At 51.4% G+C, this 16,360-nt stretch overlaps 5 protein-coding genes across 5 annotated transcripts; 3 read left to right on the top strand and 2 right to left on the bottom strand.

Moving 5' to 3' along the window:
* Positions 1-960: 960 nt before the first annotated feature.
* On the top strand, positions 961-2,977 carry IAR55_002510 (uncharacterized protein; the record flags this gene model as incomplete). Its single annotated transcript, XM_066945623.1, has 2 exons — positions 961-1,469; positions 1,552-2,977. The coding sequence occupies 2 exons, from the start codon at positions 961-963 to the stop codon at positions 2,975-2,977; spliced, it is 1,935 nt and encodes a 644-aa protein (XP_066804312.1).
* A 1,352-nt stretch (positions 2,978-4,329) lies between these two features.
* Positions 4,330-6,863, top strand: IAR55_002509 (uncharacterized protein; the record flags this gene model as incomplete). The annotated part of the gene is made up of 15 exons (XM_066945622.1): positions 4,330-4,407; positions 4,592-4,716; positions 4,776-4,854; positions 4,931-5,000; positions 5,072-5,198; positions 5,251-5,279; positions 5,342-5,367; positions 5,426-5,489; positions 5,553-5,644; positions 5,748-5,923; positions 5,984-6,042; positions 6,145-6,302; positions 6,428-6,526; positions 6,622-6,713; positions 6,797-6,863. 15 exons carry the CDS (start codon positions 4,330-4,332, stop codon positions 6,861-6,863), a joined length of 1,341 nt encoding a protein of 446 aa, XP_066804311.1.
* Positions 6,864-7,190: 327 nt separating this feature from the next.
* On the bottom strand, positions 7,191-9,248 carry IAR55_002508 (pre-mRNA-processing protein 45; the record flags this gene model as incomplete). Its single annotated transcript, XM_066945621.1, has 6 exons — positions 7,191-7,686; positions 7,744-8,650; positions 8,721-8,835; positions 8,896-8,937; positions 8,997-9,168; positions 9,232-9,248. The coding sequence occupies 6 exons, from the start codon at positions 9,246-9,248 to the stop codon at positions 7,191-7,193; spliced, it is 1,749 nt and encodes a 582-aa protein (XP_066804310.1).
* A 330-nt stretch (positions 9,249-9,578) lies between these two features.
* On the bottom strand, positions 9,579-11,963 carry IAR55_002507 (uncharacterized protein; the record flags this gene model as incomplete). Its single annotated transcript, XM_066945620.1, has 1 exon — positions 9,579-11,963. The coding sequence occupies one exon, from the start codon at positions 11,961-11,963 to the stop codon at positions 9,579-9,581; it is 2,385 nt and encodes a 794-aa protein (XP_066804309.1).
* Positions 11,964-12,403: 440 nt separating this feature from the next.
* Positions 12,404-15,463, top strand: IAR55_002506 (uncharacterized protein; the record flags this gene model as incomplete). Its single annotated transcript, XM_066945619.1, has 5 exons — positions 12,404-13,051; positions 13,120-13,653; positions 13,726-13,945; positions 14,010-14,484; positions 14,536-15,463. The coding sequence occupies 5 exons, from the start codon at positions 12,404-12,406 to the stop codon at positions 15,461-15,463; spliced, it is 2,805 nt and encodes a 934-aa protein (XP_066804308.1).
* Between the last annotated feature and the right edge of the window lie 897 nt (positions 15,464-16,360).

Genomic DNA, 16,360 nt, shown 5'->3' with positions numbered 1-16,360 from the left:
CCCACCTGGTTTTTTACCCCTCCCACCGCATCCCCCTTGTCACGTTCACCCCTTGTTTTCTGTCGGCCTCATTCGTCTCTATCATCTCTTTTCACCCCCCTTGCCGCACACTATCTCAGCGTTCTGGCCATTGGATCGCTGCATGCTGTTAGGCAATGGGCACATTTGACCAGAGCTCAGACCCGCACGGTTGTTTATCCCCAAATACCGCGGTCCCAGCGGTGTTGAAGTCGGGTGGAGACGGATTTGAGGGGGCGACGGCAGGCATCGGGGTGCTCTCGGCCGGTGAGGCTCTGAGCGTGTTGCGGATGATTGGTGGATCGTCATGATCAACAGTCTTCCTCCAACCCTCACGCATCTGCTTAGCTGGGGAACTTCCGTTCTATTGCCCCTGTACTGCTACATTCCTTGTCCCGCCGTTCTTAAAGTCTCTCAGACATCTCCTGGCGTTTCTTCGTACATCACATCACACTCTTCGCCAGTTGTTCAGCGGTCTCATTGAGGTTCATCGCTGATGCTCATTCTTTGGTAGATTTGGTCGGACGGAATCACATCACTCAAATCCCCAGGAACAGACATAAGGCGGCGTCGATCAGGGCGGTTCATCTATTTCATTCCCATTACTCAATCCCCACACCCACACCTTATCACAGCATCGACACATTCACCCTTTCCTTTTGTTGGAATCTGTCGCATATCAACGAATCTTGCGTGCATACCCTCTTTCCGATACTGGCTGAGACAGCTTGGTGCTCGTGGTCACCACTCCTTCAGCACTCGCTCACCGCCCGTCGGCCTCTCGTAAATTACGTGATTCTCAAACAGTCGCGACATCCATTCATCACCACTTGAACAGTACATCCCTGGCGTTGAGCCTCTTTCATGTCGGCCTCTTTGACGACATCCGCTCCATTGAGCTTGCCTCCTCCGACCGACCGACCCTACGATAATCATCCCGGCATGAGTTTCGCCGCCCCTGACGAGAGACAATACGGGAATTACTACCCCAGAGCGCCAGGTTCAGCTCAAGGTCCACCTCCGCCTCACGAGACGTCCTCGCCTGAGCAGAGACTTCATTCGTCCGGCGGGTATACCAAGGGCACCCCTGCTCCGACTGAATCACCCTCACAACAGGTCTACCACGCGGAGATGGCGGCCCCGCCAGGATCATCTCACGGCTATCCCCCACAACCCATCACCCCTCTAAGCGGCCCCGCATATCCGCCGCCGCAGCCCCCATCTGGCGGCTACTATGGTATCGCTCAGACTCCGCAACCTGAAACACAGCCTCAGCACATTCCTTCACCTCCACCGAGCAGTAACGGTCGTCCAACGAGCGCCAACTTCACCCCGGATGGGTTGCCTATCGTCCCGGTCGGTGTGTCAGGCGGCAAGATGTTCAGATGTAGAGGATATGGAGAGTGTGACAAAGTCTTTACCCGGAGTGAACATTTGGCGAGGCACGTCCGGTGAGCGAAGACAGTGATGGTACCTCATTCTGGAAGGTCTTGACTGATGAGACATCCTATCTTCCGGGTACCTTAAAAACAGGAAACATACTGGTGAACGTCCCTTTCCATGTCATTGTGGCAAGGCGTTTTCTCGTCTCGATAACCTCCGTCAACACTCCGCAACTGTTCATGCCGATCAGGCTGCCCTGAACGACGCCATGCTTTCCGCTCTTGCACCCGTGCACGCTGCTCTCTCACAGCGTGCAAACAAGGATCAGCGACGACGAGGGGAGGTAGTGGAAGTCCCCAAGAATGCGGTTGAGCGACCCCGACATAGCGATTATCGTGGACAAAAAGGGTCTCCCACGGCGAGTGTGCAACATAATTCTCCATACGCGGCGTATCACCCTGAGCAACAATGGAATGTTCCTTCTCAGCATACGCGGCCACGGACAGGAGGCTACGATTACCCTTACAGCGCCGAAGGACACTCAGTAGTGGAGGATGCCGGACCGTCTCGTAGACCTGCTTCATCAGCAGGCTACGGATATCAACAACAGCCATATTATGATCAAAGTGCTCGTCCTCCGACTGCGCCGGGTACGGGTTCGTCGACCGAATCAATGGCACAGCTGCCGTACCCTTACCGACCCATGTCTTCACAAGGTCGCGATCTACCTGTCCCGATACATTACGCCGAGTCAGAACCACCTTCCACTGCTCATGGCCCACCTCAGTCCCCAATGTATGCTGGTGTCCCTCCTCAACCGAACTGGTCTTCGCCTCCACCTGCCCATCCAGCCTATCCCCCTCACGATGCAGGTGCATACCCTCCTCCAGCTGAGGGTTACGCCTATCCCCCACCGCCCCATGTTCACAGTTCATACCCTCCCCGAGAAGAAGTGTACAACAATTATCCCCCCAACTGGACACCTCAACAGCAGTACAGCTCTGTCCCCCCACCCCCAGCAGGTCAGTACGCTCCAGGTTACAACGGTCAGCCTCCAGAGTCTCCCTTCCAGTACAACGCGCCTGGATCTCATGAAGGGCAATATCCTTACCCGGGATATGATTCTCGAAAGCGTCGAGCGGAGGACGAAGCTCCGGACATGGAGGGAAGGAAACATGCGAGACCGACTTCGGCCGTCGCTCAGCCCCCTCAACACCTCAACGCGGCGCTGGACGTCCAAAGGCCTCCGCCACAGCAACAGGAATCGTCATGGCTACCACCGGTGACGGAACGACGCTCCTCGCTTGCCATTTCTGCTTTGCTTGGATCGCCTCAGCAGCATTCTAGGAGCAGACCTGTTACGGCCGATCAGTCAAACTTCGAGAATGCTCAAGCGGCTTATCAAGCATCGGCAGCCGCTGTCTATGGTGGTCAGGAAGGTCCTGTCGGCAACGGAGCCGGTAACATATCCGTCAACACGGCGGTGAATGGCACGAGGAAAGGACGGGATGGCAAGGAGGTGGAAGGTGCAAGTATGGAGCAGAAAGCGAAAGCTTTATTGGGTCAGGGCAGGTGATGTCTGACCCCTTCATATGAGGCAGAAGAGCCATAAGAGTCGACTACTACTGGTGAGAGTTTGGATGAAGAGCGGGAGTGTGTTTTGTTAAATTGACTCGCTTGGAAGTCTTCGGAGTCGACAGAGTTGTCTGGATGACGCATCCTTTATTTCTGTATACCCTTGCGATTGTTATACACGAGCCCCCATCGCTGGCTAATACCCCTATTCGTAGTACAACTCGCCATCAGCGTAATCTCCGATATTCCCTCTTGTAGTTGAGCTACACACGTATATGCACATATTTCATGATTGATGATGATCCCATGTTTTGCTGAGACGATCTGCGTTAAGCTTAATGTATGATTAGGAGATGACTAGTGCATCAGCAGGACGTTCCTGGTGAGTGGTGAGGAACTGGTAAGTTACTGTATTTCATGTTCGGCTTCTCAGTGACGAGAGAAAGAAACGTTAAAAACAGACATTGAGCGATTGAGATATCGGAGAGATGAAGAAGATAGTCGACGTCTGCGTTACCTCGTTACATCTCAAGGTTGGTTGGATCCGGATTATCGTGAGGTCTGACGTTTTCTGGAACTGATCTGAACATGTGGTGGGATTGGGTGATCACGACGGTATTCTGATCCGTGATTGCAATAACCTGCGATTACACGATTTGCGAGAGAGAGAGAATGATTTGGTTTCTGTACCATGAACCCTCCTTCATCATGATGGACGGACGGATGATGAACAAAACAACTCCGAAACCAGGAAACGTTTCATCTTTCTCGAACGGACGGATATCTTTCCGACATCTAACTTACAGTACGAGTACCACACCGCATCCCCCTTCCTTCCCCCCTTTCGATCATTGAGTGATCGATTCACACACGGGTCATGTCAGGTCTGTGTTCAATGATTGATACTCACACCAAAGCATCCCACACGCAAGCTGTTGGTCAATGTTGTTGCTTACACTTACACTTACACACATCGTCGCATTGCTTCTGCAACACGAGCAGGGACTATAAAGTGCGAGTACGGATCGATAAGAGGGAGAGACTGGAGCTCCGATCCTCTTTGCCACCCTGCTTCATTGATCGTGAGTGGATGACCCCTTCTGCCAACTATATTTCATTCATAGCTTCGCTTCGCCTCGTATTGCACACTAGCACTTCTCCTCAAGCATCCCTTGAGATACTTACTGATCTCACTTGCTTTTGAGGGATCATACCGGGAAGAAAAAGACACACCGAGCAGGTAACTCCTTGTCTTTCACATTTCCTACATACCACCACTGTTGAACAAAGTCGAATTGTGATCTGGAGGGTCGGCGCATTCCTCCTATACGATCTTGGTCCAGACGAACCAGGATGGCAGCTCCACCTCGTATGCTCATTCTCACCGGAGGTGGACATGAGGCTTTCGTAGCCATGCCGGCGAATTATGATGTGAGTACTGTATGGTGTCAGTCGTCTCCTTGCCCACTCTCGCTTGTATTCGTCGAGTTCGACTTCACATACTGGGTCCCGGCGCGATCAGATTGTCACACCCGTCATCGATTCTTGACGGACTGAGGAGGCATGCACTGACCCAACCCTTCCCTTTCGCGATGCGCTCATTCCAATATCGCAGAAAGCTGTCCAAGTGGCGACGGACAAGTTCAACATCCCTAAAGATACCCATGTTGTCCGACTCTCGTGCAAAACTGCAGACATGCAGTGGATCGGAGGCTATGCAGGTACCGAGGATATCTTCATGTGAGCGTCGGATAGCAGGACGGGAGCTGTGCGTCCTGACATGACACAACGCTTCCCAGAACCGATAACGATTCCTTCCATTATGCGTGTGCGGGCAAACATGTCGCCAGACTCGGGGTCCACGTCTACGACAAGAACGTATGTCCTCTTCTCCTCCTGCGCAATGCATTTTAGCTCGACCTATCTTCGTGACGATGACTTGCGATAATTTTAGGCCAAACCCATTTCCGCTCCGGCTGCAGCTGGTGGTGGCGGTAGCGAGAAAAAACAAGCGGGCGGTGGCGGTGAGCTCGATTTTGGTCAATGGTAAATACAATAATCGAAATGAATGACCTGGTTCTGCCTTGTCTCGCAGAAGCCAAAGCAGCTGCTCCACCTCCCGCAGCCGTGCCAGCCAAACCGACTGGTATGACCGCAGAACAGAAACTGACTATAAAGACTGCGGCCGGAAAGAATGTTACTCTCACAGGGACTGTCAACGGGTGAGCGAGAGTGTATTCGTTCTGCATCGGCTTGAGTTGATGTACGTGTCAGGGAGTTGAACAAGGGGCCGCCAGCGGGAAGTGAGTATACGTACCAGTAGAGCAGGGCACATAAGAAAGATCGCTAATGTGGTTGATTGCAGACTACTTGGGCACTTTCTCGATTGAGGTGGATCGCCTAATGTGACTACAGCGTTGGTCTCGCTGATATTCTCATATTGAGATAGGACAAGACTTTCAAGCAAGATTTCGATGGGAACCAGCTGGGTCCGAACGAGGTTCTGACGAAGTGTGAGTCAGCACTTGCAGCAGACATGTTGCGAATGTATCTTGATTGACTTTTCTTCGGTGCAGATATCGTGCATGATAAGAGCACAGCACGACTGATATTCCGACCCCGATCGGTACGACCGAATATCGAGTTCCTCCATCCGGAAGAGAAGAGCGTGAGCCAATATCCTCCGACACTCTCACAAGCGACTATCACCTGCGACACCACATCATGAGAAAGAAATCACAAAGTGATGATGATCTTATTCGCGATCGCAGCTCGAAGTCTCACTCACTGTCTCTGACTGGACTGTCACCGCCACATATCCCATGACCTCTCTCATTACTGATGCGGGCAAACATCGCTTAAGATGGTTTCTCAAAGTACAGCCAGGCGGGATCGTCGAGGACATGTTGACAGGGACGATCGCGAGCGGAGTATTCCTAGAGATGCTGTGGGCGATTCCACTACATCGACCGTTTGAGGCAACGTAGCTGACCACAAAGGTGCTCAGACCAAGCATCAAGGTTAGACCTGAGAAGCCTCCAGGACCGCAAGACCCGCTCATTCCTGGTGAGGCAGCCTGCAATTTCCTGACCACTGGCCTGAAAGCGACCCCATGTCCCAGCGACTTGTACAGTACTCGACAAGTAGCTTACATCCCATATGATCCAGCATGGCCTGACATCAGACCGTCCAACGCTTGGTGCCTCCCGCAAAGCATATTCATCCCTCATATCGATAGAGTTATGGCTACGTTGGGCTTGCCGGTCGAGAGTAGGACGGCCATGATCACCTCTTGGCTTCCGAGTGTCTCGAGGCACAAGCATATAGTGAGCGGCACAATTTGAAAAGATCCATGATGGCCCGAATCAAGCTGATTTTTGCCATACGGCCTTGTAACAGGCGTACAGGCGAGCTTGCGAATTGCTTTCCTAGAGTGTGCTTCGAATGACAGCTGATATTTCACTGGACCAGAATCCTGAACAGAAATCAACTCAATCCCACACTGACGTTGAACATCATACCTCCTCCATCTGTGATGTTGCGAATCTTCGTCAGTCGCACCCTCTCCAACTGATAAGACGGACCATCCCCCTTGTGCAACGAGACCCCGTGCCTCTTCGTCGACTGACCCTTGTTGGTCATTAGGTATTGTTCAAAGGGATCAAGGAAGCCGATCTAAAATCATGGGAGAGCGCCGGGATACTCCACGCAGAGATGGGTCTCGACTGGAGAGAGGCGTGAGTGTACCCAAAGTCCTTATGTCCGCTCTGACCTGCTGTGATCGAAGTGTCCGACTGATGTTGAGAATCGTGTACGATAGTGTTGGTTGGAGTCCAGATCTACGCAATGAAGAGCTATTCAGAGTCATTGAGTATGGCGCGATGTGAGTGATCGCTCTCCTTATTCTACCGCCGGGGCGGACTCGCAATTGACAAGGAACTTGAAATAGGGAGGTATTCGACTGAAATGGCTACAAGTGTTATTGGCGTTCACAAGGGTATGGATGTTCTATAGTGCGATACGAGCAGATGAACGTACTACTTATTACAACCGTTCAACGAAATGCACCTTGATGGAAAGAAATATCGTAACGCAGTCCAGCAGTCATGCAGGCTTAGTAGACCTTTGCGAAGACGGTTGAGACGATACGAAATACATACGAACACTAAGACAAAAGTGTAGTCTACGAGCCGACACGCACAGCTCCACTTCCCTTACTCATCTCTCAATCTCTTCCTCTTCTCTTCATCTCTATCCTCGGCCGTTCGCTTCCCTCCCCTTCTCGCTGCGTCCATGAATTGTTCCACACCGAATGGATCCGCACTTCCATCCAAAGCGAGCACTGTATCCTTTTCGAATTGAACAGGACCTTCTCTCGCTTCACCACCTTCGGCACCTTCGAATCCTCTTGTCGCATTACCCAACGCGAATCGATCCTTCGACATCTCAGCTTTGATACCTTCTTCGGTACCACCTCCGAAAGATTCGTCGTTCCCGGCAGAAGAGTTTCCAGCAGCTTTGTAGATCGCTGCAGCGGCCGAAGAACCTTGGAACAGGGGTTTATCGTATAGATTGTACGAGTCTTCGGATGCGAACGTTGTGGACAATGCTTCTCGGTTGAAGAGTCGGGAATCGAGAAGTGTCTCTTTGCTCTGAGTTGGTTTGGCAATGCCCAAAGCGATCTTCTCGGAGATATCTCGGTTGGCCTCCCTACGATCAGAAAACATCAGTGAACAGCTTCACGCAGATCTCAGATGCATTACTCACTTGGCCAGCATCTTCGCCCTCATCTCTGAGCCCATGTTAGACATTCTCATCTCCTTCTCTCTCTCCTTCCTCTTCTCCGCTCTGACCTGTTCTCTCTCTCTGATGGCCTCCTCGTCATCACTGTCCTCGTCATACTCCTCCGAGTCTTCATCGCTATCACTACCGTATCCAGCCAAGCCGACTCCAAGCTCCTTGGGAGGTCCACCAGCTGCCGCCGAAGAAGACCCACCCGCAATCGAAGGGGTAGCCAGACCACTTCGTTCTTCTCGTGCTCGTTGAGCGAGTAATCGCAAATTTTCCTCCTTCTGAGCCTTCTCCTTCTGAGCGAGAAGCTGTTGCATCTGCGCTCTGGCTCGGACTTCCTCTCGAGCATGTCGATCAGCGACATAGAGTGCTTCTGAGAATTTGGCAAAATTGTCATTGATATGGACGTCTTGCAATCCTCTTCCGTCTGCTGCGAGTCGCTTATCGAGAGGAATGGTGTAACCCTTGTTGTTCTTCCAGTTGGAGATACATGGCGGGATCATCCAATCTTTCTGATCTTGAGCGGTAGCAGGTCTGGGTGGAGATTGAAGGACGGGGGGAGGGGGTTCGTCAGGACCTCGAGGTATCTTCTTATGCTTGAATCGAGCAGGTTCCAATGGATCTTCTTGGACTTCTGTCATCTTGATGATCCTCTGTTTCCCCTCTCCGGCATTTTGGTTCGCAGGCGTGTATCGAATGTAGGTAGAATCGTTGTTTGTCTTGGGGACGTGTTTCGGTTGAGCAGCCTTGATCTTGCCATGGGTAATACGCTCCAATGCGAGCCGAGTACGTTCAGCAGTCTCATTAATGGCAGCGTCATCCGGTCGTTCCATCGCTCTTTCCTTCTCAGAGACATCCGCTCGGTTCGCAAGTGGGACGAGATCTGCAGAGACGAAGCCAATTATCAGCTCTCGAGGTTTATCACTTATGATGATGCAGAGGGTGCAGCTCACCCTTGAAGCTTGACTGGACTTTCGATCCGACGGCTCTTCCATGTTGAGCAATTGCATCATACCTCACCAACCCGTCTTGATCAACTTGCAAAGCCAAAGTCGTCCCCGCGCCGGTCTAAGGAGAGACCAGCAGAATTAGCCACTGCATCCCATCCCAACTCGACTTCTCACTCACCTTCTTCTTTCCCATGTCCAAAGGATATTGAGCGACATGACACTACCACACCCAAATCAGTCAGTGGCAAATCTCCTACACTAGATGATTGATATAATTACCTCGGGATAAGCACCGCCTCCATTGAAATCTATCGCACTTTTGGGCTTCCATCCTTTTCTACTTCCATATCTGGGGATTGAAGGACCGACGGCGACCGGAGCTGGAGCTGAAGATGGCGTGGGCACATCTTCGTACTCCGGCATAGGGTTGTGAAGAGGGGCCGGAAGGGCGCTACGATGGGAGGTGAACATTAGCTAACAGCCCCAATCTGACGGATATACGAGAGCTACTCACCGAGCTAAAGCTGCCATGATGTATTGATGTATCAGGCTGTTGTGAATATGGAAAGTATGTTGATATTGTTGGATGAGGAGCGATGACTGATACAGCTCTCTGGGACCAGATACGACCCACCACCATAGCGACAAGACGAGACTGATCGGAAACTGGCGGAGAAATCGAGTGTGGCACTAGCACTCGAGACCGTGGCAGCTTGCCCCAAGTCGCCTCTTATATTTCAATGCACGATACATCCAGAATACGTACGCATGGTATCTTGCGGAGACGGTATCATTAGCTATGCAAGGTATATACGGCCCCTCCTCTTCCTACCAACGTTGACACATACATGCTCCTCGTTCTCAGACTGACCCCCGCTTCAGTATCTTGAGGCATTCCACCAAGGGCTGCAACACCTCTTGCCCAACTCTCATTCTCAGGACATCCATCAACTTGTTCTCCACACCGGCTTCCTTTACCCCTTTCAGACCGTCCATCTTCGCATCTCCTTCTTGACCCAGAGTGAATAGCACCAGATTATGCAGGATGATCACTGCTCGATGGACCAAATCGGGATTCGGCACTGTAGTGGGCGAAGATGAAATAATTGGGATCTTCTCGCCGTTTTCGTCGATCTCCTCTTCTTCGTCCTCGGGGTCTAACATCTCCAGAATTCTTTGCCACACAGTCCGCTTGGAAGTCGTGGTGAGAGTTGACGATTGACCTTGATCCAAATCGCCGTTGAGAAGCCCTTGACATGCCATCGGTGATTCTGTTATTACCGCAAGAGCACCACCTGCCGCTAATCTCGTAGCCAGATCATCCACCCCAGTCAATACTACCAAGACGTTCAGCCTCGATCTGACTCTGGCACTCGGTTTCTCTGACCCTGTGTAAGTCCCATTGTCCCCTGAGAAGTATTCGAATCCGGCCGACGAATTGATAAGATTGCAGACGAGTTCGCTCGCTGCTCTTCGGACCAATTCGTTGTCGTCCAGCATCATCTCCTCAACCCGAGTGATGATACGATCCTGATCATCTCTGCCTGATCCTCGCCATGTGACGTCCACTTTCAGAGGAACAACGCTGGCTTGAACGATCTTTGACGCGATTGAGGGATCGATCGACGAAAGATTGGTCAGCGCCATGAGGGCTTCAAAACGTTGAAGAAGCGACGCAGAGGGGTGGACAAGCAGATGGTAGAGCGGAGTGAGAGAGTTGAGAGAGGTGGTCAGATGTGGTGGCGGAAAGAGTAATGTCGGGGGAGTTGTGATGATCAACTTTGCTAGAGCTTGAAAGGCGGGAAGTACGTCGAGCTCCGGTGGTGATGTGTAGGACGGTAAGGTTCCGTTAGAACCTGGCTTTGCTGTTGCGGAGGCTGAAGCCAGAAGGTCTCGAATCACTGCGGATAGGACCTTGTATCCTCCATCCCTCACGAAACTCAGTCTGTCCGATTGACTCTCCACCAGATTCCGACACAGTCTGCCCAGACCTTCCTTGACCAGTCGACTCTCCGCTCTGACTAATCCACTCAATGCCCCGACAGCTCCTGCAGAGATCACAGCTTTGACCCTCTTCTTCACCTCCAGCTCGTTCTCGTATGATTCATCTTCTGCATTTTCCTCCTGCTGAGTTGACAACTTCTTACCCTTTGCCGACAAAGCCATCAATCTCAATTTGGCTAATTGTTCATCTTCCGCTGAAAGTATCGGCTTAGAAGTAGTCAGATTAACCAAGATCGTTGTCAGACCATAACATAATCCAGTCTCGACAGATTGAGATAAATTGAGGTCCCGCTCGACATCTATGCTTCCTCGAGGAGTGATAGGTAAAGAGCCACCTTTCTGGGTAGGGATCGGCGAAAGCACGATGAGAGATTTGAGAAAATGGAGATCCGCCGCGAGAAGGTGTTTGATTCGAGGTCTGAGCGAAAGGATCGATAGTCCTTCCAAGGTCGAGATGATAGCGGTAGACGTTTTGGCAGTGAAAGAAGACGAGGATTTGACATGAGACATCATCTTTCGGCAAAGATCTTCATCTTCCAATCCTATTTCGGTTATTGTGGCTTCACCTCCTGTTTCTTGGGTCCCGGATAGATCCTCCTCTTGCCTTCCTAGTTTACTCAAAGCCACAGCACACAGGACTCCGAGTTCTCCTTGTCCAGCTTCGTACTCCACAGCGCCTCTTAACCAGTCCATAGCACGTTGTCTCACGATTTCCCGGCCAGGTTTTGTGCCAGCAACAGCCACCAAAAGCTCTGCAAGAGCAGGTTGAAGTGGTGAAGGTAGCTCGGCAACTTCTAGTAGTATCGATAGCGGATCCCCGACTTCTCCGAGAGAAGTGGTCAAGAGCTGGGAAGCTGCCTTGGGCGAAAGCGGAAAGAGAGCAGTGAGGATACAGGTAACTGGAACACATGATTCCGGTTCGGTACTGGTATCCGCATTGACGTCTGCAGTAGTAGACGAAGGATTGAAAGTGTTCTCCAGAAATGGTCGAAATGTATCGATGATGTACTGGTCTCCCGAAGACGGATCCGAGGGTGCCGATGGGTACTTCGCGACATCATCGCAGAACTTGGAGAGGCTTAGATACGCCACTGATCGAGACGAGCGAGTAGAGGCTGGAAGTAAAGAGTTGGACAGTAAGATCACATCCTCTGTGCTGAGAGACGGTGGAGAAGTCGTCACTGGACCTGCAAGTCGTCTGAGCAGGTCGTCAAGGACTGATTCTTCTGCCTTGCTAGTCATTCTGTCGAAGCAATCCGGTGACAGACGCAAGGCGGAACCATGTAACATTCGAAGGATCATGGAAACCAAAGTGATTTGAACATTGCTATTGTCAAGTCTCGAGCGAGCGCGCACAGCGAGTAAGTTTCCCACGGTCACAGCGTTGTTGCTACACTCTGGAGATCTCTCATGTTAAGCTTCATTGCTGCGCGTAGGTGTCACCGTCTGTTCGATCACCATCTGCATATGAGTAGCGCTCCCCAGCATCTCTGTAAACTTACCACATCCTCGCATACGGTAGGGAGATCCTCGACGGTGACAGTGAGACCTGTTCGAATACTTCCCGCGACCCTGCGAACTATCTTTGTAGCTGAAACGAAGCCTTCTGGCCGACTCCCAAGTCGTTCGTCACCTTTGTCTCCTCTTACCACTTGATCCTCTCGAAACACTGGAATCGAGTCATGCGGTCTATAGTACCATTATGGGGTGTCCTCGTCTCTCTCCTTCTCGCTTCGTCCTCTTGCGCCAACCTACTACCGCGGACACCACACCCTAGAAGTTACGACACACATCAGTATTACGCTCTCGAACTCGATCCTGCCTCACCACCTTCTCTCGCTTCTTCCATATCTCGTGCGTTGGGACTAGACCTCGTAGAACCCTTAGGCGAACTGGCAGGTCATTGGCTCGTCCGCTCATCTGGGTCCTCCACGCCATCTCACACATCAACCGATATCCCTCGACGTGATTTATCGTTACACGCAGTGGATTCAACGCTCAAGAATCGCTGGAATGCCTTACCGTCCTCGACAGGGAAACGATCTTTAAAACCTTTACCTCTGCGGAAAAGGGCAAAGAGACATCGATCGCCTGCTCCTCGATATCCTCATACCCGAGCAGATAATTCAGAGCTCCTGTATGCGCAAAACGACCTGCATCTGGCGGACCCTATGTTGGGATTACAATGGCATCTGATAAATCAGGAGATGAAGGATATCGAACTGAATGTCACTGGACTCTGGGGCAGAGGAGTCACCGGTGAAGGTGTTCACGTCGTCATTGTTGATGACGGCTTGGATATGAACAGTGAAGATCTGAAAAATAATTTTGTAGGTTCAGCTATTGACTCGTTTTTCTTCATATATTATAACAAGCTGAACATACACTACGATTCCAGTTCGCCGAAGGATCGTATGATTTCAATGACCACACCGACCTCCCTCTACCCAGGCTATCAGATGATCAACACGGCACTCGATGTGCCGGTGAGATCGCCGCTGTTCCCAATGATGTCTGTGGAGTTGGTGTCTCATACTCGGCCAAAATCGCAGGAGTTAGGATTCTCTCTGCTCCTATATCTGATGCGGACGAAGCTGCCGCTCTGAACTACGCCTATCAGCTCAACGACATCTATTCTTGTTCTTGGGGACCACCAGACGACGGCAAGTCGATGGAGGCTCCGGAAGGGATCATCTTGAAGGCTATGGTCAATGGTGTGCAAAACGGACGAGATGGGAAAGGGTCGGTCTTTGTGTTCGCAGCGGGCAATGGAGGTGGAGTAGACGATCAGTGCAATTTCGATGGATACACCAACTCCATATTCTCAATCACGGTTGGAGCTGTGGATAGAAAGGGTTTACATCCATATTACTCGGAAATGTGCGCCGCGATGATGATGGTCGCCCCTAGCTCGGGCAGTGGAGATCATATTGTAAGTTGAATATTCCTTCGCTATCAATACCTAGATAGACTCCTGATGACTGACCTCTCGGTCCCGCTTTAGCATACAACCGATGTAGGCGAGAACAAGTGCGCACACACCCATGGAGGTACATCCGCAGCTGCACCACTTGCTGTTGGCGTCTTCGCTTTAGCGCTCTCCGTCCGACCGGATCTTACGTGGAGAGACTTTCAACATATCGCCGTGAGACATTGTGTCTTCTTCAACCCCGATGATCCAGACTGGGAGAAGACAGCTGCAGGCCGGATGTTCAGCTATAAATGTGAGCTATATCGATGTCGGCTCGCTGTCGGTACATGTTAGCTGACGATTTCCGCTTCCTAAAGATGGATATGGTCGATTGGACGCTGGTCTCTTCGTTGAGGCTGCCGAGAAATGGAACCTTGTCAAGCCTCAAGCTTGGTTCGATTCGCCTGCGGTTTATCTCCCCACAACTTTCCCCACGACAACTCCCGCGGATGTTTCTCGACGTCAGGAAGATGCATCTGATTCCGACATCGAACCAACACCCAGCCAGAACCAGACGGAGCCGGAACAAGTCATCCCTCCTACTGGATCCTTCATTACGGAGGATGGTGTCACATCAACCTACGAAGTCACTCAGGGTATGTTGGATGACTCAAACTTCGAAAGACTGGAGCATATCACTGTTCGAGTATGGATCGATCACCAACGACGAGGAGACGTTGAGGTGGAGATACTCAGTCCAAATGGCGTGACCAGTGTTCTGTCCCGTCAGAGGAGATTCGATGATGCAGACACTGGGTATCCAGGATGGAAATTTATGTCTCTTAAGCATTGGTGAGTGATTCTGTATCTCTTGACTAGAGAGTTTGGCTGACTTCGCACTAGGGATGAGAATCCCGTCGGTGTATGGACGATTAAGGTCAAGGATCAAAACAACCCTGAGAAGACAGGTCGATTCATCGCTTGGAGTTTGCAATTGTGGGGTGAGGTCGTTGACGCGTCTCTGGCGAAAATTTGGGCTCCAGCGGAAGAAGGCCAACCGGACGAAGAAGAGACCGGTTCGGATCCCACGGCGGTGGTCAGTCAGAAACCGAAACCCACTGAGCATCTTCCAGGCGATCACGGGGAGGCTACCGGAGAAGCAGATCAACCTGGGTTAGGCTCTGCCACGACTCCTGCCCCTGTGCCCACGGGCACCGCCGCCGACGATATAACGGAGCCTACTTCGCCTACGGACGCAGATGCAGACGAAGGCTTCTTCAGTGGAATCACTACCCTTGCATCGAGCTCGACCTGGATAGCAGGAGCAGGCATGATTATCGTCCTCACCGGTGCAGCTGTCGGCGCCTTCTTCTATTTCCGTGCGAGGAGAAGAAGACGGAATCTCTTCGGCTTGGCAAACAATGGTGAAGGGGGAGCGAGAGGTGTCTATGCGCCTGTCTCAGATGACATGCCCATGGGACTTTTAGAAAGAGGGAGAAGAAAGCTGGGCGGAAAGGGTGGTACGGGCGGTACGGCGGGGTCGAAAGATCTATATGATGCGTTTGGGGATGGACCGAGCGATGAGGATGACGAGGACAGCGCGGATGAACAGACAGCTTTGAGATATCACGATGATTTCCTGGGGGACGATGACGAACATCATACGACTACCGTCAAAGCAGAATACAAGGATGAGCCGGAGATAGAACCAGCAGCTGAGAAGGGGTTGGAAGGGAAAGATAAAGGAAAAAACAAAGCTGGTGAAGGAGAAAGTGCGAGTGGAAGTTCGGGAAGTTGGCAAGATGCCGCGGAGGATGTGGGGAGGGCCTGAGCCCGTTCTTTGTATGAGAGAGCTCGATAGATAGAAGGGGGAGCTGGCTTTCTGCTGTATCATACGTCTCATTCACATGCATCTTGCATTGCCCTGGTTGTATCTGTTTTCTCTTGCGATGGAAAGCTACGAAAGCCGACTGAGGGTTATGATCTGGCTCGTGTCAGCCATGTGGCGGTAGTTACGTGGGTCCATGCGCGCGCTTGACTTGTTTTGACTTTTGATCTGCACGCGACCCTTTTCACTCTCAAGGCGGATTTCACTTTAGTCGACGGGAGTTCTTCTCTTCGGACATGCATAGCAGCTATCTGAGTCTTCGGTCATGGAAGGAGGGGGACAAGGGCACGGCGCTTACTTAGAAGTTACGTCGGAAGACTGTAGCTAGGTGACTAGCAGCCAGCACAGAGTATTGTTCTGAAGGACTCCTCGTGATATAGGACTGCTCATGATAGATGCGTGCTCTGATATGTACTTCTGTCAAATAGGCATGTATAGCTCCTTGTCAGAGAGTGCACAGTGCACAGTGCACAGCCCATGATGTTTATAGCGCAGACGTTGCATCCACTCTTCGACATGTAATGTTGCGAGGTTGTTGACGCCCTAATACCCAGCGGCGACAACCACTCCAACAATTCAACTTGAAACCCCCCTTTGACATTTATCAAGTTGCTTTCCCTTTTCCTCAAGTCTCCCACATCTGATTTGTATCACTACTGTCCCTCTTCTTCTTGCTTATTGTCTCGCCTCATCGTTCGAACCCATACAGTTCATCGCTTTCTGTATACAGCTTCAAATAACTGGATCGCGAGTCTGATCAAGGCGCGTTGCAAATTCGGTATCGCTGTCAGACTGGGCTTGTGTCGCATCATTGATGACGATAGATGAACGGAACGCATT

This window comes from Kwoniella newhampshirensis, chromosome 4 (assembly GCF_039105145.1).
Source record: "Kwoniella newhampshirensis strain CBS 13917 chromosome 4, whole genome shotgun sequence".
NCBI lineage: Eukaryota > Fungi > Basidiomycota > Tremellomycetes > Tremellales > Cryptococcaceae > Kwoniella > Kwoniella newhampshirensis.
The sequence above is the reverse complement of the archived record's forward strand: the minus strand, read 5'-3'. Positions and strand labels throughout refer to the sequence as shown.